At 51.4% G+C, this 27,588-nt stretch overlaps 1 protein-coding gene across 2 annotated transcripts; it reads right to left on the bottom strand.

Annotated features, from left to right (window-relative positions):
• Window positions 1-789: 789 nt before the first annotated feature.
• SMTNL2 (smoothelin like 2) lies at window positions 790-27,588 on the bottom strand. Of its 2 annotated transcripts, XM_007521132.3 has the most exons (8): window positions 27,106-27,588; window positions 18,825-18,915; window positions 18,078-18,320; window positions 15,921-15,993; window positions 15,156-15,335; window positions 14,218-14,335; window positions 13,708-13,859; window positions 790-1,934 (listed from the first exon to the last, which is right to left on the bottom strand). In XM_007521132.3, exons 1-8 carry the CDS (start codon window positions 27,502-27,504, stop codon window positions 1,808-1,810), a joined length of 1,383 nt encoding a protein of 460 aa, XP_007521194.1. In that variant the 5' UTR covers window positions 27,505-27,588; the 3' UTR covers window positions 790-1,807. The 2 variants fall into 2 exon arrangements, with proteins under 2 accessions (XP_007521194.1, XP_060060173.1); XM_060204190.1 differs by lacking the exon at window positions 18,078-18,320.

Here is a 27,588-nt window from a genome sequence, read left to right as displayed (position 1 = left end):
TTTAACCCATATAAGCACTCTAACATAGTCAACGACTGCCACTTCTCCAGATTCAAAGGCAGTCTCGAAACTTTACATGAGGCTCAACCTGACGCTGTTGACTGGCTACGGAAGAAGGGCAAACGCTCGAAGAAGAAGAAGCACTCTAACACAGACACACCCTACCTAGCAGCTTGGTATTCCCAAACTGGGTCTAGGTTTGAAAATGTAAGCTTCAGAATGAAGAAAGGTCAGGCACTGTGACTTCTAATAATAGGACTCACCTTTCCCAGGCCTCCAAGCAATGAGTGAGCCAGAAAGGACTCGGTTTCTGCTGGGGGAGAACCCAAAGAATCAAACAAGACAGTAGTTGGAACAAGCACATCTGCTGAATTCTGCCATGTGTCCAGAAGACCTCTATCCCCAAAACACACACATGACTGCAAGAGCCTAGTGCACAAAGATAAAGACATCTACTGGTTTCTCAAAGAGAAGTTCATGGCTAAAATCCCACCCAATTACAAAATGGTTCTTGAGTAAGAATAAGCTGATGGAATCTTACAATTTTCTTTCTAAAACCTTACCACCCAAACAGCTGTGAAAACAAACCAGCTCTTCTTGATGGCTTCCTCCACGTGCAGGACCACCCCAGAACCTGCTGCCATCAGGGTCCACTGTTTATCATAGATCTGTCCATCAACATCCATAAGGGGGACTTGTGATTCATGTTCCTCTGACCAGCAAACTCAAAGACAGCAAATGTGATTCTCAACTTTCTGGACAAGTAATTCAGGTGCAGAAACAGTGAAGGAGGGATTTAAGTCAATTTTTATTTGGAAGGTGTGCAAAATCTCTTATTCACAGCTCCCACATCTCCCAAACAGAAAAAACAAAACCCGAGAAGTTCAACAACTTTTTTTTTTTATGTACAAATGGTCAGTGGTATAGCTGGAGTTACTTTTTATAAATATCTGCAGTAAGTCCCCCCTAAAAATAAAAAAGAAAGAAGTGAATAAAAACTAGCTTTCAGCACAAAGGGCCAGCCCACCCCCAAAAGTGTGAACTTCTAGAGAACCTATTCTTAGCCCAAACACTTGTGGGGCCTCCTGGGTGTTACAGGAGCACTTTGGGACCAAGACAAGAACCTTCCCATCTCCCCAGAGAGCTGAGGTGATTCGAAGGTCATCTGTTGCCCAGGACCTGGGAGTGATTAAACTGTTTCTTCCCCAGGCTTTGGTCTTCTTTGTCAAGCTGCTGATTAAGCAGTCTTTCTGTTTCCTGGCAGTGGCCCAGAGGAAGGGAGGAAAGGAACCTACAATAGTGTGAGGAAGTAAAAAAAAAAAAAAAAAAAAAAAAAAAACCTCTGGGTATTTTGATAAAAAAAAAAAATTGGTAATCAACAATAACCCTGAAAATTCAATGTATCAAATTCACCAGAGGGAAAACTATTCCTTAGCATTCAAAATCTACAGACAAGCATATATATATATATATATTTGGGGTTTTTTTGTTGTTGTTTTTAATGAAGACAATCACTTAGCACCAATTTTTCTCTTCTCTCTCTGTGATAATTTTTCTTTTTTCCTTTCAAGCCCTTGGCTGTGATCAGTGGTGTCAGAGCACAGCTCCACAGAACTTGTAATCAGTAATACAGCTGGGCAGGGCAGGGAGCAAGGTCACACACCACAGAACAAACAGCGCTCTCACACCAAAATGCAACTCAACTTGGGTTGGGGGGGCAGGGAGTGGGTGCATCCTGACTTGAGAACACAAGCTACCCCGAAGCATCCTCCAGGGGTGCCAGTGGGCTTTCCAGGCTCAAGGGGCCTCACTCAAAACGACGCAGGTGGTTGTACAGCGACTGGACATAGGTGAAGATACACATGGGGTCCGGTTTGCGGCCCATCACCATCATGTCCTCCACTTCGATGAGGCGCTCGCAGTTGGCCAGGGTCCTGAAACACAGAGGCCCCCTTGAGAACAAGGTCCCAGCAAGCACCCAGCCCTGAAACCAGAACACTGTCAAAAGCTCTCCAGGAAAAAGAATTAGCTTGTAGTGGAGGGTGAAGGTTCCCAAGTGTCCCCCAGTAGGAATTCAGGCAACCCCAGTAGAACCTTTGGAGTCTCTGGCTCTGATGAAGTTTTTCCCAAACCCCTTGTGAACATTAATTTTCAGAAACCTATTTAAATGGTGTTGAGGCTTAGGACAGGCCCATATAGCAAACTACAGAACCCAATAGAGAAGGCATCTTCCACTAGTCCCCCACTCTGGCAAACAGAATAAAAAATGAGGTTCTCCCAGAGGGCGGAGGTCATAGGGGTATGCTTAGTTTTGGATTCACCAGATGAATCATCAGCCCTGACTTCTGCTGTTTTGTTTAAGATTCAGCTCTGTGGCTGGAATAACTGATTGTTTTTGTTTGAAGTCAACACACCTCTTCAAGTCACTTATTTATAGAGAGAGAGAGAGAGAGAGAGAGGACACCAGAGCATCACCAGAGATTGAACCCAGGATCTCATGCCTAAGAGCCTAACACTTTATCCACTGTGCCAATGGGCATCACATTTGATTTGAATAGACTTACTTAATTTACATTTTAAGTGAAATTAAATTTCACTTTAGAATTCGAATAAATTTCATGCCAGGGATGTGTCAGTGGGTAGAGGACACACTTTGCATGCGTGAGGCCACAGGATCAATGCACCATATGAGAGCATAAGGACAGAGACACTGGGGTTCCATGGATGGTGATGCAGTGCTTTGGTGTCTTGCTCTCTTGCTCATAACATATAAAGTAAAATTTGGACTGAGGAGGCAGCTCAGTAAGAGAACACATTTGTATACAAATCCAAAAAGGATGACAGAGGACCTAGAGGGGGTTGTATTGTTATATGGAAAACTGGGAAATGTTATGCATGTACAAACTATTGTATTTACTGTTGAATGTAAAACATTAACTCAATAAAGAAATTTTAAAAAAGAGAGAACACATTTGTTAGGCCCTGTATTCAATCAGCATCATATTAATATTTCTTTTACTACATTAAATTCTATTAAAAATAGACATTATGGGAACCAGGAGATGGCTTCTGGAGTACAGTGTAGAGTGTACACTTTATCATGCACAAAGATCCGGGCTCCAGTCCCTGGTCACTACAAGGGAGCCTCTGCATGCGGAAGCTTTGCAAGTGGTGGAGCAGTGCTATCAAACCTCTCTTCTTATCCCCTATCTCTCATCCTCTATCTTAAAAGAGAAAAACAGAGTCTACCAGGAGCAGAGGAATTATGTAGGCACAGAGCCTCAGCAATAGCCCTGGCGACCCCCCCAACACACTTTATATTGCTTTAGCTATATGAATGAGAAATAAGAAATTAATTTCATTCAGAATTCATTTTAACTAGAAATTCAATACTTATCAGCAGTATCCAGAAAAGCAACACCAACTATAAAATTAAAAGTGAAACAGCTAATGTGAAAATTAAACTCATCCATATGCCTCCTAAAACTGGTTTGTTTTACATTGTATTGAGGGTTAATGGTTGACAATATAGCTGTTGACATGAGAGAACCATTTCTCATCTCTCTGTGGCAGGAGTTTGCAAAACATTCTCACCCTCAACATAGATTCTTTTCTGTCATCATGTACAAGGACCCCAAAGATCATTTCCCTTCCTCCTTCCCCAGAGTCCTTTGCTTTGAAGCAACACACCACACCCAGCCCAAGTTTTACTTGGTCTAAAACTGTTTTTGAATTATTTTTTGCTCTGGTCACAGAAAATTTTTGTTTACCATGGTTCAGCACAAGCATACATATATGTATGTACAAAAATTTCATAAAACACCTACTCTTTCTTCTCCCACTACTTCTATACAGTCTTTCATTTTTATTACTTGCCCCCTCACCACCACTTGTTCTGTTTACTAAGGATTAAAATCCATCACATTTATTTTACCGTGAACTGTAGGGTCACAACTCAGAATTTTAAAACTGCCCCAAATCATACTGTATCCCTGAGGTCCTGTGCCTCACACTGAGAAGCAGGAGTCTAGCCTTCACCTGACAGTGTAATAAGAATGGGGATCAGGATGGGGCCAGGTGGTGGCGCACCTGGTTGAGCGCACATGTTACAGTGAGCAAGGACCCAGGTTCGAGCCCCTGGCCCCCACCTGCAGGGGAAAGCTTCACAAGTGGTGAAGCAGTGCTGCAGTTGTCTCTCTGTCTCTCTCCCTCTCTATCACCCCCTTCCCTCTCAATTTCTGACTGTCTCTATCCAGCAAACAAATAAAAAGTACTTCAAAAAATTTTTTAAAAAAGAATGGGGATCAGGGCCATTCGCCGGGCTGGACAGAAGGCTGGAAAATTTTCCACTAATGGAAAATAAGGCAAAGCTATGGACAGGGTCTCAGGGAAGCACAGATGAGTACACACAGGTATCTTAGCACTGAGTCTTGACTGACAGGTGGCAGTCTTGGAATGTGGCAGTCTTCCCACTGAGGACCAGAGACACTGGCCGGGCATCATTGGGCAGAGTCAAACAGGTAAAAACAGCTGCACTGGGCTCCATACTCAGCATTTCTCCTTCAACTGCTGTGTACACCTTGATATACCCTGGGTCCTCAGTCCCCTCCCCCCCCCCAAATATCAACAAGTATATGCCTAGTTCCAGCCTTACAGTGACTTCAAGCAAGACACTTACGTTCTCTAGTCTTAGCATCCCCATTTGAAACAACTGCCACTTCACACATGCAGACCAGATAAAGCAGTGTCTGGCACACAGGCAGAATTAAAGAAACCCTAGCGATTTCTTTTTGTTTGCCCCCAGGGTTATTGCTGGGGGTCGGTGCCTGTACTATGAATCCACTGCTCCTGGAGGCCATCTTTTTTCTGTTGTTGTTGCTGCTGCTGCTGTTGTTGGGTAGGACAGAAAGAAATGGAGAGAGAAGGGGAAGACAGAGAGGGAGAGAGAAAGACATCTGCACACCTGCTTCACCGCCCATGAAGTGACCCCTCTGCAGGTGGCGAGCCGGGGACTTGAACAGGGATCCTTGTGTTGGTCCTTGTGCTTCATACTATGTGCGCTTAACCTGGTGTGCTACTGCCCACCACCTTGTTTTTTTTTAAAGTTTTATTTATTTATTTATTCCCTTTTGTTGCCCTTGTTTTCTTGTTGTAGTTATTGATGTCTTTGTTGTTGGACAGGACAGAGAAATGGAGAGAGGAGGGGAAGACAGAGATGGGGAGAGAAAGACAGACACCTGCAGACCTGCTTCACCGCCTGTGAAGTGACTCCCCTGCAGGTGGGGAGCCGGTGGCTCGAACCGGGATCCGTGGGTCCTTGCGCTTCGTGCCATGTGTGCTTAGCCCACTGCACTACCGCCCAACTCCCTTGTTTTGTTTTTTTAATATGGTGCCAGGGAATGCACCCAGAGCTTGGACATGTGCAAAACCACCAATGAGAAGCCTCCATGGCACATTCTTTTTTTTTTCTTTGAGAGAATTGGAGAGAAGGGGAGAGAAGAGAGAAAGAGGGGAGACACCACAGCACTGCTTTTCCACGGAGCCGGAGCCGGTGCCCAGCACTGAGTGCGCTCCACCCCTCATCTCCTGGTCCCGTATTGTTTTTGTTTGTCTCAGCATGCCTCACTTGATGAAGCAGAGTGGATCGCCAAGGGTAGAGACCAAACTTTTAAATCTATACAGCTAGTTCAGACCCTGGCTGTCAACCACAGGCGCTTTCTATGCCATTTCCTTGGCAGAAAACCAGATTCCCATCTCAGCTCACCCCACCCCACCCCACGCCCCTTCCAAAAGCTTGCTGGGAAGCTGTGTCTTGCTTTGCCTTGTCCCCTAGAGTCTAAGAGCTTCGTTTGCGTGATTTCACACAGCACTTTTCTACCAGTCCCTGCTGGTTCCCCGTGCTCCACTGACAAGGACGGTGGCATTTGCTCGGGGCCCTGCTAAGTGCATGCTGGCCTCCCGCCAGGCCTCCTATCAGAAACCAAATGTCAAAGCCAAATGGAGACATTTGTCCTGGATCTCATCACACTCCTCCCTCCCCTTGGGGTTTGAAGCAGGCAGTCTGTAAGGGAATCCAGTGGCTTTCTGAGGGTGAGTTTGGCCTAAAGTGCACTCACCTTCACTGCCCAGGACCGGCCAGGGCAGGGCTCAGTGACAGGGCAGTTGGCACTCTGATGAGAGCAGGCAAGCAAAGGTCTTTTGTTGATGATCAAGAATCCACAATCAGTATTACAGAGGCCAGGACCTGAGCTCACCTTTCTGAGCTATCACCTAGCCTGCTGACGTCCTCCTCACCTGCAGTTCTGAAGAGCACTGCCCTCTGGGGGCTGCAGGTAGGTGAGCAGGCTCTGTGGCAGCAACACTCACATCAGTGGTCTCTATTAAACAAAGAGACAGGGCAGGGGAGGTAGCACAATGGCTGCGTGTCAGACTCTTGTGCCTGAGGGTCTGAGGGCCCGAGGTTCAATTCTCAGCACAACCATAAGCCAGAGCTGAGCAGTGCTCTGGTCTCTCTTTTGCTGATTAAAATAGCATAAGTAGTTCTTCTTCTTCTTCTTCTTCTTCTTCTTCTTCTTCTTCTTCTTCTTCTTCTTATTATTATTATTATTATTATATTAGATATGATAGAATTTGAAAGAAGATGGGGAGATAGAGGGAGAGAAAGACAGACACCTGCACACCTGCTTCACAGCTCTTGAAGCCAATTCCCTTGCAGGTGAGGAGTGGGGGCTCAAACCCAGGCATAAGTAATACTTTAAAAAATAAAATAAAGAGGCCAGGTGGTTGAGCACACATATTACAATCTGCAAGGACCTGAGTTCGAGCCCCCAGTCCCCACCTGCAGGGGGGAAGCTTCACGAGTGGTGAAGCAGGGCTGCAGGTGTCTCTCTGTGTTTCTCCCTCTCTATCACCCCCTTCCCTCTTGATTTCTGGCTGTCTCTATCCAATAAATAAAGATAATTAAAAAATTTAAAAAATAAAATAAATGGGGGTCAGGTGGTGGCACAGTGGGTTAAGCTCATGTGGCACTAAGTGCAATGACTGGCATAAGGATCCCCGTTCAAGCCCCTGGCTCCCCACCTGCAGGGGGGTCACTTCATGGGCGGTGAAGCAGGTCTGCAGGTGTCTGTCTTTCTCTCCCCCTCTCTGTCTTCCCCTCCTCTCCATTTCTCTCTGCCTTATCCAACAACGATGACATCAACAACAACAACAACAATAATAACTACAACAATAAAACAAAACAAAGGGCAACAAAAGGGAATAACTAAATAATGATAAAATAAATACATTTTTAAAATTAATGAGGGTGGCATTAGAATTCTGAGCATTAGTCCTGGAAAATAACTGCAGTCTCCCTTTTTTTTGTATTTATTTATTTGTTTATTCCCTTTTGTTGCCCTTGTTGCTTTATTGTTGTAGTTATTATTGTTGATGTTGTTGTTGTTGGATAGGACAGAGAGAAATGGAGAGAGGAGGGGAAGACAGAGAGGGGGAGAGAAAAACAGACACCTGCAGACCTGCTTCACCGCCTGTGAAGGGTCTCCTCTGCAGGTAGGGAGCCGGGGGCTCAAACTGGGATCCTTATGCCAGTCATTGCGCTTTGTGCCACGTGCGCTTAACCCGCTGTGCTACCACCTGACTCCCTGCAGTCTCCCTTTATACAATCCCCCTAGAAGAACCAATAGAGTGCCAGCTGATTGCACAGGTTATCATACGCATCAACCCAGTTTCAAACCCCTGGTCCCCAACAGGGAAAAGCTTCATGAGTGGTGAAGCAGTGTCGTTAAGTGTCTCTCTTCTCCCTCCCTGTCTCCTCTTCCCTTCTCATTTTCTCTCTGCCTCATCAAATAGAAGAAAAAGAAAAAAAAATGGCCACTGGGACTGGTGGATTCATCTCAAAGGCACCAAGCTGCAGTAATAACCCTAGAGGCCAATAAGTCAGTAAATAAATAACTGCCACAGCTTTCTCGCCTCACTGGAGAAAGATCAGCTGCTCTTTGGGAACAGTCAAATCTCTCTGCAAATGGCTTGACCATGAGAAAGCTTACTCTTGTGTTTCTTTTTCTTTTTTATAATTTTTTAAACTTTATTCATTTTTCCCTTTTGTTGCCCTTATTTATCGTCATTGTTGTTATTATTGTTGTTATTGCTGTCGTTGTTGTTGGATTGGACAGACAGAAATGGAGAGAGGAGGGGAAGACAGAAGGGGAGAGAAAGACAGACACCTGAAGACCTGCTTCACCACCTGCAGGTGGGGAGCCAGGGGCTCGAACCGGGATCCTGATGCTGGTCCTGTGCTTTGCACCATGTGCACTTAACCCACTGCACTACCGCCCGGCTCCCACTCTTATGTTTCTTATGCTGCTCTATCTCTTGGTTCTTTCTCCCTATTGAATCTACAGAAGAAATTCTGTCACACACACACACACACACACACACACATATACACACACACACACACACAGACACACGCAGACACACACACACAAACCTTCCACATGTTGTAAGGAAAATTTCAAATCCATGTCTCTCCCTGAAATGAAGTATCTGCATTTCACTGCCCCCTTTCCCCCAAAGGACACCTGGGATCTTCTTTTCTGGACTGACTTTGGCTTCTTTCCAGTCCTCTCTCCCAATTAGTGGTGTTTTTCCAGCTGATGTTCAATCTGAGCAAGGAGGGGAGAATAAACAGAACCCCCTTTCACTCTAGAGGTTGCACCTAACCTCCCGTGAGTGAAACCCCTGACTGTGGCCAGACAGCAAGTCTTTTTTTTTTAAGATTTTTAAAAATATTTATTTATTTATTCTCTTTTTTGCTCGTTTTATTGTTGTAGTTATTGATGTCGTCATTGTTGATAGGACAGAGAGAAATGGAGAGAGGTGGGGAAGACAGAAAGGGGGATAGAAAGATAGACACCTGCAGATCTGCTTCACCACCTGTGAAGCGACCCCCCTGCAGGTGGGGAGCCGGGGGCTCGAACTGGGATCCTTACGCTAGTACTTGCACTTTGCGCCACATGTGCTTAACCCGCTGCACTACCTCCCTACTCCCAGACAACAAGTTTTTAGGACAGTGATAGGAGCTGAGACCTCACCTGACATTACCGTCTCCTACCCAGGCAGGAAGTCTGTGCAAGGTGCTGCTCCTCCCGCAAACAGCCAGGGGACTGGACCACAACCACCTGGTCCCTGCCCACCCCAGGTAATGACAACAGTATTGACAGGATTCCTAGAAGCTGTAGACACAAACTGAATGGAATCCGGGAAAAGACAGGATTGGGGAAAAGGAAAAATGTTCATCAATATTGATGTTTACAAAAATAGTTAAGTCTCAAAATATTGGAGGCCTTGATTGCCTTTTCAATTTTTTTTAAACTGCTTTTGTAACAACGATGCAAGCTTATTTCACATTATTCAAATAATGTGATCTGGCCAGACAGAGCAAGTACACGTCAGATGCCCATGCAGAATCAGGGATTAACATTTGCTTGCTGTTGTTTTTTAAATGAATCTACTTAGCCCCACACCTTGTTTGGAGTTTTAAATGGCTTAGAGGGTTTTCTCTGATGCCTGCCTATCGTGATCTTCAGCCACCACAGGGCTGGCCTGTGTGGGAGATGAAGAAGGTGTTCAGGGAGTTATTTTTATTTTTTCAGCCTTCTCTAAATGCAGACCAAGATGCCAGGGTTTGGACTACAGCCTCCTGTCCGGTTTTAGACAGAGACACATGGGCACTACAAATAGCCTGGAAGCCCCTTCTGCTCTGGTAACCTGAGAGCAGGACACATTCCCCTCGGGGCAAGCAAGAGCCCTAGGTCACGCATGTCTGGCTCTGGCCTGTGCGCTGCTCTGCGCTGTGCCCAGGGATACAGGGAGAAGGGTGCAGCAGGTCAGGAACCTGGCTGCCCACCGTGGCCTCTGCCATAAAAGGGACTGGCCCTGCTGCTTTCCAAGCCCTTGGACACCTGTCCCACTCAGGGAGATCACTTAGCTGTCAACACCGCATCACTCACTCGGATTAGGCCACGGGGAATCTTCGGGACTGTAAATGATCGGGAGGAAGGGCAGAACTAACCATTTCTACTCCACAAGACCATTGGTCATGGAAAAGTCTGGAAACTTTTCCTTCCTGATGTGAGGAAGACCTGATGTTCAGGAGCCCCATGTCCTTTCCCTTCCCAACGTTATGCCTTCAAAAAACCCCATTCCTCTCTTCTCATACTGTCTTCCCTCTCTTCCTACTCCCCCGCCACCTCTCCCCCTACCCTGCTACATACACACAAGCTGCCTTTCTGAGCTCTGTCTTGCCTCCTCCACAGCTTCCAACTGCCCCACATGTCTGTTCAGTCCTGTCAGCAAACTAAAAAGTGCCAGTTTCAAGCCTGGTAGCCAGTACCCTCACAGGTGACTCTGCTTTCTTCTCAGATCTCTGTACAAAAATCCACTGTTGCTAATGGACTCTCCCCCTGAACCTCAGATAAAGGGAGAGAGACAGAAAGTGAAGGTGAGATACCTCAGCTCCGCTCCACTGCAGATGACACTTCTGCAGAGCATTTGCTCCCATGTGATGATCAGGGACTCAAACCCAGATCCTTGTGCACTCTACCAGGTGAGCTGTCTTCTGCCCCCTTTCCAGTTTGTTTGTTTGTTTGTTTTGTTTTAAGCAGTCTCTCAGACAAGAAACTAGGTGCACGTCCAAGTCACTGTCCTCTCAAGGGCCCCCAAGCAGGTGGGTCTGCCTTCCCAGTTCTCTCCCTCACATACCTGCGAGATAATCTCTGGCTGACTCATGAGGGGAGGCACTTTTGCAGACTCAAGCTTCCCACACAGGCCTGCTGTGCCACCCCCTCCACTGCCCCAAACACACACACACACACACACACACACACACACACACACACACACACACACCCTTTGAGTCAGCAGAAAAGCAAGACCTCCTCTCAGGAGCCAGAGGACTAACCTCCCCTGCTAGGCAGGAGCAGACTCAGGCCACAGGGAAGGCAGGGCCAAGTTCTTTACCAGGCTGTGTGCTCCAGGGAGGAGGGAGGCAAAACCTGGAGCAGCTTTCACTCCCCCTCCCCCAAGTTGGAAATAGGGAGAAACATCTGTTTGGAGTCTGGAGGTTCTGTGAGCTCACCGTCGAGCTGGGAAAACGCAGGCCACGGACTGCCTTAGTCCTGACTTGCAAGGGAACCTGTGTCCCCCACGAGCGTGCGTGCAGTGCCACCACTCCATGACCCAAGGACTCCCTCTCCTGTCATGGCCCAGTGCAGGGCTGAGGGTGAGCAACGCAGCCAGGGTGTGAGCTCGCACCATGTGGTATGGCCCACTGGGTGGGCTGAACTGGAAGAATTTCATAGCCAAGTGTGGCCTCAGCCAAGGTGCACCTTGGGGTGCACCATATCAGAGCCCCAGCTCTGCAGACTCTGATGGGTCTTGTTTTCGACAGTCTCCATGTTGAGGCTCTAAGCTGCTGGGCCTCCTCCTGGTGGGGTGCCCCTCCCCTCCGTCCTGCCGTTACACTTGGCTCTACTTCCCCATCGTCTGGATCCAGTTGCATAACACACTCCATCTGAAGCTGTTTCTGCAATTAGGATGACAGCTAATCCCAAGCAGCCAAGAAAAAGAAGGCTTTTAAAGTATACAAGGAGTTCTTATGACCCCAAGGGGGCCAAGAGTCCAGGCGCGTCATCCAAGACAACACACCAGGGGCAATATCGATATTCCAACAACTCAGGCCAAGGAGCTCGAAGCCTGTCTCCTTTCTGCCCTAGAGACAGTGGATGCCTGGGTTCGAGGTGAGACCTCCATGTCTAAGCACAGGTCTTGCAACTTGCAGCTCCCACTCCTTCCCAGGCCAGGCTCAGTTGGGTGTGGGGGACGGGGCTGGGGTGGAGCAGTTGAGCCCGGATGGAATGGGAAGGGCTGGCAAAGCTGGGGTAAGGATTCCTTCAAAACAATAGCATGGCCTGTCCCAGCTGGATCAGTGACAGGTTGGTGTGACTGGGCACAAAGGCAGACGGGCAGGAGAGGACACACATTACTGCAGGGAACTCAGCCTTGAGGAGGTCTTCCTTCCTCATGATCTTCCCTTTAGTTTCAACAAGTTCAGTAGCCCCAGCAGCGGACACCCTAATGTGAGCCTGTGTCTATCCTGTGGGCTGTCATGGGCCCCTAGCAATGACTCCCTGCCCCTCTGCCTTCCCGCTGGGCTCAGACAACAGGAGGAGGGTGTGTTCCCCCCACTGCCTCCCTGCCAGGTCACTGTGAGCTGCTGGCATCCACAGTCCAAAGCGCTCAGCACCACTGGCCAGGCCATTCTCCAAGTTCCTATATTTCAAGGCAGAGTAGCCTGAGGATGCTGCCCACCCCCTTGTAAAGTGTCTGGCTTCTTCTTCTTTTTTTTATTTCTAAGATTGATTGATTGATTTCATTGCCACCAGGGTTATTGCTGGAGCTCCGTGCCAGCACTATGAATTCACTGCTCCTGACAGCCATTTCTCCTTCTTCTTGCCTTCTCTTTTTTATATTTGATAGGAGAGAGAGTAATTGAGAAAAGAGAGGAAGATAGAGAGGGAGAGAGAAAGATAGGCACCTGTAGATCTGCTTCGCTATTTGTAAAGTGTCTCCCCTTCAGGTGGGGGCCTAGGGCTTGAACCAAGGTCCTAGTGCATGATAATGTGTGTACTCAACCAGGTGCACCACCACCTAGACCCCAGAATAATTTTTATGTATCTATAATTGAGACAGAATCAGAACATCACTCTGGCAAATTCAATGCCAGGGATGGAACTTGAGACTTCATGCCTGTAAGTCTGACACCTCATCTGCTGTCCCACTCCCCCAGACTGTCCTTTCTGAAACTCTCTCCAGCACAACCTGAATATGCCAGCTGCCCCTCACCCAGAACCTTGACTGGCCACCATATGCCTCATTGTCCTGAAGCTCTAGGTGGCTCAGTCACCCTTAGCCAGTAACCAAATCTCAAACTGGCTCCCCGAGCACCTCCTGATTCTAGCATCACTCCCACCCAGGCACCTCCTTCAGAGCCAGACTCAAAAAGACTAGCAAATCTGCTAGACTACTATTTAGGGAATAAAACTGTTGAATTAGAGGATCATTTTTATTATTTTGTTTCCTTTAGAGCTGGAGCCCTACACATGCATGGTTTTACCACTCCAACCCTTCCTTCAGATAGAGAGACAGAGAGGGAGCAACACCAGGGTCCTGAAATTTTCTCTGTTGTCATAGCAACCTCCCATGTGGTGCCAGGGCTCAAGCCTAGACTGTGCAAATGGCAAGTTACATGCTCTACCCAGTGAGCCACCTTCCTATAGATGGAAAGACTTTTCCAAATGTCCCCACCCCCACCCAGGCAGATATTATTCAATTTCCTGCTGATCAGTACCTATGGTTCACTGAGCCATTGTATCTCCCCCCAGCCCAGCGAGAACTGACTCAGAACTCTGGGGAATCCTGTTCTACTGCCCCCAAACCCCATCTGTGGCTGGTCTCCCAGGCAGCGTGCAGAGACTGGACTTCCAGCAAAGACGTAGACAGAGAAGGAGCTGGGGAAAGAACCCCTTGTCTAGGTCTCCCCATGTGCACAAGAGACAGCCAGGCAGGTGGCCTCAGGGCTCCCCCCCAAGCAGAGTGATAAGGCTGGGGCTGGGGCTGGCAGCCGGCAGGACCTGCCATACTCACTCAGCCATGGTGAAGGCCAGCTCGAAGTTCTTCTGCCGCTGCGTGGGGCTCAGGGAGTTGTAGTCAAAGGCATCGGGGAAGAAGGAGTGCACCAGTGCGCAGAAGGCCATCCCATCGCTCCAGCTGGAGGAGAAGTTCTGCAGGTCCACGTGCTGCAGCCCAGGTGAGAGTCCAGGCCAGGTGAGAGCAGGGAAGGTGGAATGCAGGGCATCGCTCCCGAAATACCTCCCATCACACACATACACACACCTCACCCAGCCTAACTAGCTGATGATTCTCCCAGCTCCTCCCCAAGATCTAAGAGTCCCCACCACCCACCCAGATCAGCCACAGGACACAGCTGCCAGACCTCGCTTGCTCAGTGTGTCTATTTGGGGTCCCTGGAGTTCCAGTGCTTGCCGCAGAGTGCTTCTCTCCCTCCTACCCTCCACCCCAGTCATGGGAACCAGGACAGGGAAGGGAGAGGCGCTCTGTCAAGTCCCAGTGGCTGGGGTGGGCCTCTGGGCTCACCTGGTAGCCAAGGGTCTTGTTGCGGCACCACTCGAGCAGGATCTGCTTGATACTGCTGGCGCTGGCCACGCCGAAGCTCTGCGACCGCTTCAGCTTCGCCCGGGTCTCGCCTTTCCCCCTGTGCACAGGAGGCAGGCCTGCAGCGGGGGCCGGGGGCTGCCCCTCACAGCCGTGTCCTCCAATAGGAGGGGCGTCCCCAGCTGTCCGCACACTCCAAGGAGAGGCCCTCAGCTCCCAGTGCCCCAGGGGAGCTGCTCTGTCACCCCCACCAGCCCACCTCCATACACCAGCCTCCTCTGAAGGAATCTAGCAGGACACCCCCCAGCCCACCTCCATACACCTGCCTCCTCTGAAGGAATCTAGCAGGACACCCCCCAGCCCACCTCCATACACCTGCCTCCTCTGAAGGAATCTAGCAGGACACCCCCCAGCCCACCTCCATACACCTGCCTCCTCTGAAGGAATCTAGCAGGACACCCCCACCCCTTCCATTCTTCAGTCCCTATTTATACTTCACACCAGGAATCAGGGGTCACTGCAGAATCCTAGGGCTAAGGGGGGAACCTACATGCTTAGAGTACTGTCCCCCTTTCCTTTATCCCACCCTTCCCTCCAGCCTCACTCTGAGACCTCCCTCCCCGAGGATTCAGACTGTCTTCCAGCCCAGAGGGATATCTGGCTTCTTTCTCCAGACTGCCAGGAGGATCCCTAACAATGAGCTCACTGGGGACATTCCCTGGGCTGGTGTCCCTCACTAGAGACAGAGGTCCAGCCACTGGTACTGGGGTCATCATCTCCACACAGCCTGGGCTCTGATAGCAAATCTTCATGGATATGCAAGGGGAGGGGGGTCCCCTCATTTCACATGGGGGCAGCAAATGGGGTTGCTTAGACACGATATTGGGCAAGTGGAGGCACTCATCATCCAGCATCCGTACTTGCCAGCTGTGTCCTGCTCCCACTTCTCAAACAATGCCTTCCGGGCCTGAGCCCCTGAAGTGCGGGGCAGCGTCTGTGATCTCACCAGCTCCCTGCGTCGCTCTCCCTGGCAGTGGGCCTGAGTCTTGGCCGGTAGCTGAGAGGAGGGGGGCGACTGGGGTGGTGTCACCAGAGGTGGGCTGAGGAGAGAACCACTGAGTCAGAAACACAGAGTCAAACACCTCTGGTTCACACAGCTCCCAGGTCCCCTTCTGTAGTGAAAGGGGGTGCTGGTGGCAGACAGTCCCCAACCGGTTGGGCAGGTTTTTTGAGCTGAGCTGCCTTCTGAAGCACGCTAGACTGGAAAAGGGAGAGAGGCCCCTCTGGCAGAGCTCAGTTACCCCCAGGCAGGTGTCCATGCCTTGAGGCAGGGGACATCTTCCTCAGACAAAGAAGTACCCAGAGCCACCCCCACCAGATCCAGCTCCTCCTCTGCCACTTGTCCATAAGACCCTCTATTTTCCCCTAGAGCTGTTGGCCAGAAAGTCACAATTCTCCTGGGGGGGGAGCCCTGACTCCCACCAAAGCTCCTAAGCCACCAGCTACAATTATAGGGCAGGGAGACAGTCACAGGTCAAGAGGACTGAACCACCAGCAAAGTCCCAAACACAAGCACCTCCCTGCCCCCAGGTCAGCACAGTGAGTCCCCTGGAGGTAACTTCCAGGACCCGTGCAGCCTAGGCCCAAAGCCAAGTGCAGCTACCAAGCACTCAGTCCTGACTCACCTGCTGTTGCCTCTGCCTGCCGTCCCTGTCCCATAGCCAGAGCTGGACAAAGACCTCGGGAGAGAATTCTTCTCTGCAGGGCAAATGGAGGGAGAGAAGTACCAAACCGCAGCAGGGGCCGGTTGCCTGCAAGCTTCCATCCCTGCCTGCTCCGGTTACCCAGCATCACCCCATGCACAAGCAAGCCCCCTTGGCTAAGCTGAACCTGCCTTGGCCAACAATTGAGGAGGAAAGAAGGATGGGAACAGAGAGCAATAACAAAAAAAAAAAAAGTCATTTAAACTGCCCCCACCTGATAAAGAAGTTGTGGGGTATATATTTTATAGAATACTACTGCAATCGAAAAAAGAAAGAAAGAAATGATATTGGGTCCTTTGGACAAAAGAGATGGAAATGGAGGTGATTATGCATAGTGAAATAAGTAAAGATGTGACAGACAACAGCCAGAAGGTTTCACTCATATGTGGAATCCAGAGAACTGAAATGCATAAAACAGCAGTAAACAAGCCACTTCTAAGACTGTGAGAACTAAGGTGCTTACTGTTGGGGGGGGGGGGGGGACACAGAACTCTGGTGGTGGGTGCAGTGTGGAATTATACCCTGCAATCTTACAATTTTGTAAGTCACAAATGTGTCATCACAAAGTTTAAGAAATGATGTGGGAATATTAATTAATTAATTAAGTAAGTAAGTAGGTATCCCCACTTCCTTTTGAGTACATAGGTCTTCCATGCAGGATGTCTAGAAAACACAAGGTCCCCAAAGCCCCATTTTGGAAGCCCCACCCAAAAGCACACTATCAGGCCTCTCCATGGGCCCAAGACAGTCCTGGGGAACCTAGCAGAAAGGCCTGAGCCCAAATATGCAAGAAAAGAAGCTAACCTTGGCATGGCTGTCTCCATCCCTGACCATGCAGGCGGGGAGGGCAGGGGGCTCAGCGTTCTAGTGCTGGAGCTTGGCTATAGGTTTCCTTCTTTATTCCTTCCTTCCTTCCTTCCTTCCTTCCTTCCTTCCTTCCTTCCTTCCTTCCTTCCTTTTTTCGTTTCTTTCCCTTCTCCCCAACCCCCTACTTTTTTTTTCCCTGCAGGGTTATCACTGGGTCTCTGTGCCTGTATGGCAAATCCACCACTCTTGGCGGCCACTTTTTTTTAACAAGACAGATAGAAATTGAGAGAGGGGAAAGCAATTACAGAAGCCAGACCGTCCACCTTCTGCACCCCATAATGACCTTGGGTCCATACTCCCAGAGGGATAAAGAATAGGAACGCTATCAGGGGTGGGGTATGGGATACGGAGTTCTGGTGGTGGGAATTGTGTGGAGTTGTACCCCTCTTATCCTATTGTCTTGTCAGTGTTTCCATTTTAAAAATAAAAATTATAAAAATTAAAAAAAAAGAAATTGGGGTCTTGGCGGTAGCACAGCAGGTTAAGCACGCATGGTGTGAAGCCCAAGGACTGGCGTAAGGATCCCAGTTCGAACCCTTGGCTCCCCACGTGCAGGGGGGTCGCTTTACAGGTGGTGAAGCAGGTCTGCAGGTGTCTTTCTTTCTTTTATTTTTTTAACCAGAACACTGCTCAGCTCTGGCTCATGGTGGTGCAGGGGTTTGAACCCGTGACTAGAGACTCAGGCATGAGTCTCTTTGCATAACCATTATGCTATCTATCCCCCCCCCCATCTATCTTTCTTTTCCCCCCTCTGTCTTCCCTCCTCTCTTGATTTCTCTCTGTCTGATTGAGCAACAATGACAGTAATAACAACAACAATAATACACAACAAGGGAAAAAATGGCCTCCAGAAGCAGTGGATTTGTAGTGCAGACACTGAGCCCCAGCAATAATCCTGGAGGCAAAAAAAAAAAAAAAAAGGAGACAAAGAAAGAAACAAAGAAAGAAAGAAATTGAGAGAGGAGAGGGAGACAGAAGACAGGGAAAGAGAAAGAATGACAACCACAGGCCTGCTTCACCACTCATGAAACCTCCCCTCCCACCACAAGTGGGGAGAGGGGATTCAAGCCCAGGTCTTCAAGCATAGTCACATGTGTGCTTAGCCGGGTACACTACCGCCCAGCCCCAGCTCTAGGTTTTCTGAGTCTGGCCATCCCCTTGCCTGCCATTTGCTCTCCCTCCCACCCCCAGGCCAGACTCTCCTGCTCCTACCACTGGGGCTGGGAGTCCAGGGTGTAGTGGCCTCACTGGGGCTCAGGCTGAGAGCCCCCAGAATAGCAGCAGACGTGGGAGATAGAGTTGTAGCTGAGGTCTCCCCAGAGAACCTCTCAGAGACCCGCGTGACGGCTGTGACTGGCTGGTGAGGCAGTCGCAAAGAGAGGCTCACAGGGCGAGGCTTGGGGGGGTCTGGCGCCAGGAAGGTTTGGGTGGCCTCAAGCGGCCCGTTGCCTGGACCTGGAACATATAGGCATCAGGGATGCAGGAGGTCATTCATACATCTGTGGCAGTCTCAAATCTCCAATGGGACTCCAATTCCTAGAATCCTCCTCTCACCTCTTCCAGGAAGACCCCTCTGACCATTCCAGCTTCCTGGCCTCCTTCTACCGGAGATATTCATGCCAAGTTGATGCCTGGTTCAACTTCCCCTCAAGCTCAACAAATAACAGTTGGATTATGAGTCCACTCTCTCCCCTGTTCAGTGCCTGGGCAGTTAATTCCTCCATCCCTACTTGTATCCCTCCAATGACCAAGAAGCTCACTACCTTCCACAAGCTCCCATTTCCCTCTGTGCTGAAAAGCTCTACCTCCACATTGAATGAGGTTGCTCTGCTAACAACCCCTCCCCCTGTTAGGGTTGAGGCCCAAGTCCATCCTCCCAGTCAAGCCCGAAATAAAGGAATGACCAAGGCCCTGGTCACCATACCTCCCCAGCTGTCCCTCCTCAGCCATCTCGCCTACCTGCCCCTGGCTGGTGCCCGTTCTCAATGACGCATGAGCTGGAGTTCCTCCTTTTCTCTGAGCTGTTGGCTTCATCGTGGTGCTCCATACTCTATAGAAACACAAACACTGTGCAGGCCCTGCCAGGTCTGCCAGCCCACCCCTACAGTCACTCCCCAAACACCCCTTGGTTCTTACAGGACAGTGAACCCTCCCGTTCAAGGGCCATAGACCTCAGGAGGTGACATGGTGGGTCAAGATCACAGCAAGCTGGTATGGACCCAGCGTCAACTGCTAAGCCCCCAAAATCCTGCAGACAACACCTCCCCTGGGCTCACCCCAGAATCCCAAATCACTCCAGATGAAGGTCAAGACCCTAGTGGACTAAATGAGCCAGGGCAGGAGGGAAACTGGCACTGCCCAGCCCAACTGGACAGGCTGGTGCAGCTCCCTGTGTGGACGTAGCCCGAACCCAGAGACACAGGTACTGCTGAGTAGTGACAGGCACTAAGGCCTCCCAGAAATTCAAAGGCTACAGAGCTACAAGACCCACAGAGATGCCCAGGGTTCCCTGCAGCCCCTCCACACCCTGGGCTGCAGCACCAGGTGGGGTACCACTGAGAGAGAGCATCAAGACCACAGGCCAGCAGGGAAGCCCAGTGCTGCCAACCCACTGTGTGACCTGGCTCCGAGCACAGTCCCTCCTGGCCTCTGGGTCCTTGAGTGGATCTGGGAGAAGCAGGCTGCACAGATGGCCCTTGAGCACCCCTTTCTCTGGACACAGCACTCATCCCAACTCACTTCTGCCTTCCCCACTAGGTGCTGTCAAGCTTCATTTTACAAGTGGGGCCCAAGGGCTCAGCAGAGGACACATGCTGTGCAAAGATCCACAGTGTGAGCTGCCTTCTTCACAGTGAGGGCCATGTGGTGGGCTCAGTCTCTGTAAGGCTAGTGACAACCAGCTGAAAAGAGGGGGACAGAGGCAGGCCCTCTACCAGGTCTTCTATTACAAATCCATGACAGGCTGCTGGAAAGGTTGGCCACATCTCTCCCCAGAAGCCTCCAGGCTGGCCCCCTTGCCTACAAGGCCTCCTGATAAGAAAAACCCACCATGGCCCCATGACGTTGCTACTTTAGCACCAGCACAAGAGTGGGCTATGCTGCCATGGGGGAATCAGTCTGCAGAGGTCCAGGATGTAGCAGCGGTGCTTAGCCAGAAGGAAGTGAGCACCTAAGACAGACTTCACCCAGCCCAGTGGGTCAGGGAGGGCTTCCCAGGGATAGGGGAGGCCAGCAGAGCAAACAGTATCTGCAGGGGCAGAGAGACAACAGCAGACAAAGCATTCTGACTGACCCTGTCACACCACTGGGACACAGGCAGTGGACTGGGCAGCCAGAGACTAGGAGAGAGCCTGCTAGGTGCCAGCCCTGAGAACATGGACTCAGCTCCTTAGAAGCTATGCAAGAGAGAAGCATAGGTAGGGGAAACTAAAAGAGCAGCCAGTCACCTCAGTGATCCTGGGTGGGGTACGAAGACCAGAGAGCAGATGGCAAAAAGACTTTAGCTCTGGGAAGAGAGGATGGCAGAGAAGGGGGGAGAAGATACCATGCCTCTTCCAAGTCAAGGGGCTCCCGGTGCCTGTAACTGGGAAGGGAGGCAGGGGCACTGGTGGCAAACAAGGATTTTAGTTGGGGACATCAGGCATGCAATGGGCCCTTGCAGCATCAGAGAGGGGGTGGAGGTCTGGAAGCAGCTAGATATTAGTCTGGAGTTTAGAAGGACAGAGAGCAATGCAGAAACATGAGTCCCAAATGCAGAATGCAACAGAGGAAGCGCCAGCTTAAGGCTGACCAGGCTTAGAAGGCTGACAGCCTGGCACACTGGAGGGTCAGGAGAGCCAAATGTAGATCAGGAGCAGAAACACAGCCAGAAAAATGCTGAGAAAGGCAGAGTGGGAGCCTTTAGACAAGGCAGGTGTGACAGCAGCACAAAGGGGGCCTCAGGTGGAGGGAAAGCCAGTCAAGATGAGATCCAAACAGTATTCTTTGTACAGCCCAGGAGGTGGTGTGATGGATAAGGTATTGGACCTTCAGACATAAGGTCCTGAGTTCGGTCCCCAACACCACATATGCTCTGATTTTGTGTTCTTTTTCTTTCCTCTTTTCTGCCTCCTCCTACCCCTCATAAACAGACAAATAAATAAATACATCTCTTACAGAAAAATAAAAAGCCTCCTTTGGGTTTAGCACACAAGAGGCCACTGATGGTGGTTTAACAGCTGGGTCAGACGTGGGGCTTTGGGGCAGGAGGTGACTGGGGATGAGGAGGAGGGAGACTGAAGAGACAGCACAGTAGCTTAAGCCATGAAGTAAGAAGAGGGGAAATAGAGTTGGAGGGAATTCTCCAAAGGGAAGTGCTAGAACAGCATGTGTAGGCTGAGGCAGGAAAAGGAGCAGAGGAGGGGCCAGGTGGCTGCACACCTAGCTGAGTGCACATATTATAATATGCAAGGACCTGGGTTCAAGCTCCTGGTCCCCACCTGCAGGGGGAAAGCTTTGCAAGCGATGAAGCAGGGCTGCAGGTGTCTCTCTGCCTCTCTGCTTCTCTATCACCCCCTTCCCTCTCGATTTCTAGCTGTCTCTATCCAATAAATAAAGATAATGCCAAAAAAAGTTGAATGAAAGAGAGAGGAAGGAAGGAAGGAAAGGAGGGAGGGAAGGGGGTAGAGAGGGGGGAGGGAGGGAGAAAAGAAGGAAGGGAGAAAGGGCAGGGGTCCTCCACAGAGTGGGGATGCTGGGGAAGTGAAAGAGGACAGAACCCAGAGCCTGAGGAGTCTTGGAAAGGAGGTGACCCTTCAACTTCTGACTCAGGAGGGTTGGGGGGAAAGACAAGCTCCCTGGAAGGAACAATGGAGTAGGGTGTGGCACTCAGGAGTGGGAAGGGCACCCCTAGAGTCACACCCTGGCTAAACTGAAGCCAACTCGGCAGGGGGGAGGTAGGCAGAGCCAGTCCCTCCTGAACCCCAGCCTCTACTCTTCACCAGGGCCCACTCAGTTCTGGGGTCTCCACAGATCCCACCCCACCCTGGCCTAACAGGTTTCACAGGTTCAGACAGAGCCCTGGAGGGACAGTGGATGATGAAACCATTTCCCCAGGAATGTGGGTCACTCTGGGGGCCCCAACAGATACCTGTCCCTGCACGTTGCAGCCCCCATCCCCCTTAGTGCTCCAGGGGTCCAGATACCACAGCCAGAGAGAAAGTAGGTCCTGGGCTAGCCTGATTGCTGTCAAAGGGTCTCCTGCAAAGTCAGGAGGGGCAGATGATGGGGCGAACTCATGATGAGAGGTTTGGCTGCAAAGGGGGTGCAGAGCTGAGCAGACTCCTAGGTTCCCCCATCTCTTGCTTCCCTATCCTGATATTGGAGCCACTATTCAGCTGAGGAAAGGGTTGTGGGGTCTGTCTACACCTCAGGTCAAAATTCACACTACAACTCAAGGCAACAGCAGAGTCAAGGGTAGGGACTTGGGTCTTCTAACCCAGCCAAGGGCTCTGACCACAATATCCACTGGTCTTGCAGAACGCAGAGAGTACAGTGGAAGGCTAGCCAGTCTCCCAGGAGCTTGGAGTCAGAGGAGTGGGAGGAAAAGGGGGTGCGAGTGGAGCAACCATCAGAGTGGGACCTCAGAAGTCAGCATCCTGAAACCGAGCAGCTGGGCAAGAGTAAACTCTTCCCCACTTCTCCAAGCCCACCCAAGGGGGCCTCTGGCTCTCTTCCCCCAAAGGGTGCTCCTTTTGGGTGAGGACAACCCACTTCTGATGCAGCGTGCCAGGGACAGAAAGGGTCCTGTTGAGCTGGTGCCAACACTCCCCAGACCCCTGCCTAGGCTTTGTTTTAGAAGGGGTGGACCCCCATCCGAGCACCACTGCTATAGCGTGTCAGGGAGAGGCAAGGGGGGAACGTCAGTCAGATTCTGAACACTGTGGCATGGGGCAGAATGGCATTTCAGGTTCTCCCAGTGCCTTCTGGTCCCATAGAAGCTCAAGCATGAACATGGTGGGGCTCACATGTGTGCCCAGCACAGGCTGGTGCATGGGCCCCCCAGCCTGAGGTGGTCAGTGACCCCCACTGACCCGGCTCTCCACCTCACTCACACCCTGGCTCAAAGGACTCAATTCAGGCTTTTCCCAAAAGCATTTAACCCTCTTATCACACTGTGTGTCTGGGAAAGGAAGGCAGATAACGCGGGTCTGGTTTCTTTCACGGCTGGGCCTGGACACAGCAATCCTGGCAGCTGCTCCTGAGGGACTCAGCTCCCTCGTCCCTGGGAACCTGGCACCTCTAGCTCAACTAAGGACACTTCACGGAACATCTCTGACCCAGTCTCCCGAGGCCCTGGCCTGGCCTCATGCTGCCACCATCCGCTCAATGGAGGCTCCTTGCCCCCACGCCACCCCAGCTACAGCTCTGGGGAGGCTTGTGAACTGACACCCCGCTTGTGTGGGACTGGTGCCACTGTTATCACCACCAAGCTTACTCAGCTCAAGGGATCCAACAGAGCTGAGGCCCCCCACCCCCCATTCTTGGTTTAGATGCTGAGAAACTACAGTCCAGCTGGGGGGAGATGGCCCCAAGAACCTCACAGCAAGTGTACTGGAAGAAATGCATTCCTGTTTGTTCAGGGAGTCAGGCCTCCTCCAGGGAGTCCTGCCTGATTACTCCCACTCCATAGCCCAGTTCTTCCCTCCTCCCCAGCATTCCTGGTCACTCACTGCCTAGCAAGCTCAAGGTGTGTACACTTGAATGCAGACTTTCTAAAGCAGCCCTTTTCTGCAGTTGAGTTCAGGACACATTTATATGCACAGTGTGACCCACCTCTGGTCTCTGTACCTTACTGAGGGTTGGAGGAAAGGTGTGACAGCAGTCTTCACAGTGCTCACCTGCCTGGCGGCTGGCTCTGATGCGCAGGTGACAGCCTCACACCCACATCCCTCTACAACATCGGCAAGGGAGGTCGTGAGGTCCAGTCTTTTTATTTATTTATTTAGTTAGTTAGTTATTTACTTTCCCTTTTGTTGCCTTTGTCTTTTTTTATTGTTGTTGTAGTTATTAGCCGGTCCTTGCGCTTTGCGCCACATGTGCTTAACCTGCTGCGCTACCGCCTGACTCCCGAGGTCCAGTCTTGTTTTGCAAGTCTGACTCCCCCGCTCCTGACCAAGCTCCTGATAGGAGGCTGCTGCTCACAGCACATGGGCAGGCAGGTGTGGCTGGGAGCCATGGCAGTGCTTTTGAGAGATGGGCAGCAAGAGAAGTAGGGACCAGGGCTTCTGGGTCAGAGGGGATGTTGGGGGGAGGGACACTCAGTGCTCCAAGAGTCAATGTTCAGGGGGCTTCAAAGCCTCTGGTAAGCCCCTAAAGACCCTCACCATACTCACCTGCAAGCTCATCACAGGCCTTTCTGAGGTCCACAACCTCTTCCTAACTGCACCTCTATCTTCAGTTTCCTGCTACAGTGCCCCTCCTGCTGTCTCTTCTTTCAGAAAGGACTCTTTTCTGGATCTCTAAGAGTAGACTCTCCAGAGTCTCCTAGCTCCCTGGCAGCCCCCTCACCCCTCTGTCCAGGTCCTCGCCCTCTCCTGCAAGTTATCTTGCCTACTCTAGGTCTTCACCTGCCACCCCTGATTCTCCTCAGCCTCTGTCCGTGACCACTCTCAGCACCAACAGATCTGTAACTCCACCTGTTTTTGCACAACTTCACCTGCTGTCTCAAAGCCACCACCACGACCTACCTCCCCATCAACTCAGCATGACCCAATGGAATCCAGCATCTCCACAGTACTGTGCCCCTCCCATGCCCCCCCCCGCCCCCGCAAGGCCCCTTCTACACTACTCACCTCCCAAAACTATTCTGTTGAATACAAGGAGGGCCCTGGCCCTCCCTTTCCATCCCCCTCCTCAACTTGCCTCTCCCACAACCAAGAGGACTAGCCCACCCAAAAGAGGAATGCCATTTCCCACTGAGAATGACTGAAGAGAATCTCTTGCATATATGTGTGTACATGCACACGTACACATTCCTATACCTAGATGACTCAGACTTCTCTTAAAAACTTAGGCAGTTACAGGGCCGGGTGGTGGTGCACCTGGTTGAGTGCAAGTGTTACAATGTGCAAGGACCCGAGTTTGAGCCCTGCCCCCACCCCAGGGGGAAAGCTTTTCAATTAGTGAAGCAGTGTTGCAGGTATCTCTCTGTCTCTCTTCCTCTCTATCAGCCCTTTCCCTCTCAATTTCTGAATGCCTCTATCCAATAAGCAAAGGTAATTTTTAAAAAATTTAAAGTACCTTCTAAAAAAGAAAAAAAAAAAAAACAACCATAGGCAGTTGCTTTCATGAGCAAGCAAATAGCAAACATGTGTTATTTCACAGCCTTAGAAACACTAGTGATTGGGGGGTGGGGCAGTAGTGTACCCAGTTGAGCACACTCATTATCGATGCACAAAGTCTCAAGTTCAAGCTTTAGACTAACTGCAGAGGGGCTAAGTTTCACAAGTGGTGAAGCGGTGTTACAGGTGCCTCTCTCTCCCTTACTATCTCCCCCTCCCTTTAAATTTCTCCATGTCTCTATGCAATTAATTAACTGAATTGAATTGAAAGAAACCTCAATGACACCGCTTATTAGACACATGCAGGTGCACAGTGCTAAATTTATACTGTGTGTGAGTGTGAGTGTGTGTGTGTGTGTGTGTGTGTGTAGCTTAGAAGACAGAATCAAATGTACCCACATTCCCAGACTGCACAGGGAGCACTGGGATGCCAACATATATTTAAGGAGCTCTGGGACCCTTACCAGCACCTCAGCTCACCCCTCCCTCTCTTACCCACTAGGCTGCGGTCTGGTCACTGAGTCCTTTTAGCCTTTCTGAGGCTGCTCTCTCACCCACCCACCCCACCCCCCATCTGTAGCAGCAGCAGCCAGCCCTGTCCTCCAGAACAAAGCTTTTTGGGGACACCCACTGGGAAGAGACTATGGACATCAGCCCTGGCTCTCCCCACACACTATTGGTGCTGCTCTGTCTGGGGCCATACCCCACTTAGGCTGAGACCTGCTGGGAGGAGCCAGGGCTAATCTGATTCTCCTTCTCCTGGCGCCCCTGAGGGTCAGCCCAGCCCACAAAGGAGATCTGAGTGCACCATGAACTGAACCAAACAGGGGAAGCAGGTGCAGACTGCTGAGACCTAGGCCCTGGAAACCCAATCCCAGAGCACATGCCGGAGCAGAGTGGAAAATCCCACCTAAGGGCCACTGCACACACCATGGAAACATTCTAATCTGCAGCTCCACTCCCAGAGGCACCATGCTGTGTGTGTGTGTGTGTGTGTGTGTTCGTGTTCGGGTGTGTGTGTATGTGTGTCCGTGTGTGTGTGTGTGTGTGCGTGTGTGTGTGTTCGGGTGTGTGTGTGTGTGTGTCCGTGTGTGTGTCCGTGTGTGTGTGTGTGTGTGCATGTGCTCATGTGTCCGGGAAGCCCCATGCTGGGGGTGTGTGTGTGTGTGTTCGGGTGTGTGTGTATGTGTGTCCGTGTGTGTGTGTGTGCGCGCGTGTGTCTGGGAGGCCCCATGCTGGTGTGTGTGTGTTCCACAATGGCCTCCCCTCCGCCCCACCCCCCACTCAACGTGGGTCTCCGGCCAGTCACTGACCCTAGGAATTTAGAAACTGCTCCAGGCCGGTTTTCCTGACTTTCCTCTCACAGTAAGAGTTACCCCCAGCGAGTTCTCTAAGTGCACCCCTACGGGACTGCGCGCTCCTCTCCACATACTCACTCAGGGGGACCTCAGTTCTCAATCTGGGTTAATCAATAACCGGGGGCCGTCAGGCCTCAGTGAAGCAGCACCGCTGGGGGCGCAGGAATGGAGGTGGGGGGCGATGATGGGGGGCAAGGGGTTCCTGACCATTCCATCACGCTCACGAGGCCCCAAGGCGTTCAGCTCAGCGCCCGAGCTTAGGATCCCAGGACAGACAGAACTTGAGGCCAACAGGCCCGAGTTTCAGAGAAGGGAGGGGGCGGGAGACAGGTGCAGCGGGCAGGTTGCAGCAGTGCTCTCCTCCAACGCCCGGGTGGACGCGAGGAGCGAGTCCTAGGGGAGGCACAGACAGCCCCCTCTCCCCCCCCCCCAGCCTTGCAGAGTTGTTCGGGTGCGAGTGGTCACGACCCCCGGCAACCACTGGGCGCCGAGTCCCCCTCCCCCGGCGCACGCGCACATGCAGCCGCGGCCGTGCGCTGAGCTGCTCCCAGGGAGGCTCACCTGGCTGCGGCCGGACAGCGAGAAGGTGGCGTGGCTGGCGAAGCGTGCGGTGCCCAGGCGGGGCGCTCGGTCCCTGACGCCGGTGGCGGGTGGAGGGCTGGGAGTGCCGGGAGTGCCGGCGACGGGGGACAGCCCGGTCGCCAAGCCCAGAGCATCAACCTGAAGCGTCAGGCGCTCGAGCTGCGCCTGCAGCCGCTGGTTGTCCCGCTGCAGCTCCGCCACGGTGCGCGACAGCGGGCCGGCCAAGCGCAGCGCCTCGGCCACTCGCCGCTCCACGCCGCGCTGCAGCCCCTGCATGTCCTCGTGCAGCGCGCGCACCGCGCCCTCCAGCGCCGCCTCGTAGTGGCCCAGCGCCTCCCGCACCGTGCGCGCCTCCTCCGCGTCGGGGTCTGGCTCCATGGCCGAGCGGGGCGCGCGCGTCTGAGCACGGGCCTAGCAGGAGCAACAAGGCGAACTGCTCAGCTCCCGGCTGCAACTGGCAGC

This window comes from Erinaceus europaeus, chromosome 12 (genome assembly GCF_950295315.1).
Source record: "Erinaceus europaeus chromosome 12, mEriEur2.1, whole genome shotgun sequence".
Lineage (NCBI taxonomy): Eukaryota > Metazoa > Chordata > Mammalia > Eulipotyphla > Erinaceidae > Erinaceus > Erinaceus europaeus.
The sequence above is the reverse complement of the archived record's forward strand: the minus strand, read 5'-3'. Positions and strand labels throughout refer to the sequence as shown.

What these genes read in the sequence shown, in the direction of transcription:
- SMTNL2 (XM_007521132.3), bottom strand. Translation starts at nt 27,504, where the DNA reads ATGGAGCCAGACCCCGACGCGGAGGAGGCGCGCACGGTGCGGGAGGCG. An exon ending in GAGCAGGACACAGCTGGCAA is followed by an intron (nt 14,336 to 15,155) that starts GTACGGATGCTG and finishes TCCTGTGCACAG; the next exon opens with GGGGAAAGGCGAGACCCGGG. An exon ending in ACAAGACCCTTGGCTACCAG is followed by an intron (nt 13,860 to 14,217) that starts GTGAGCCCAGAG and finishes CCTGGGCTGCAG; the next exon opens with CACGTGGACCTGCAGAACTT.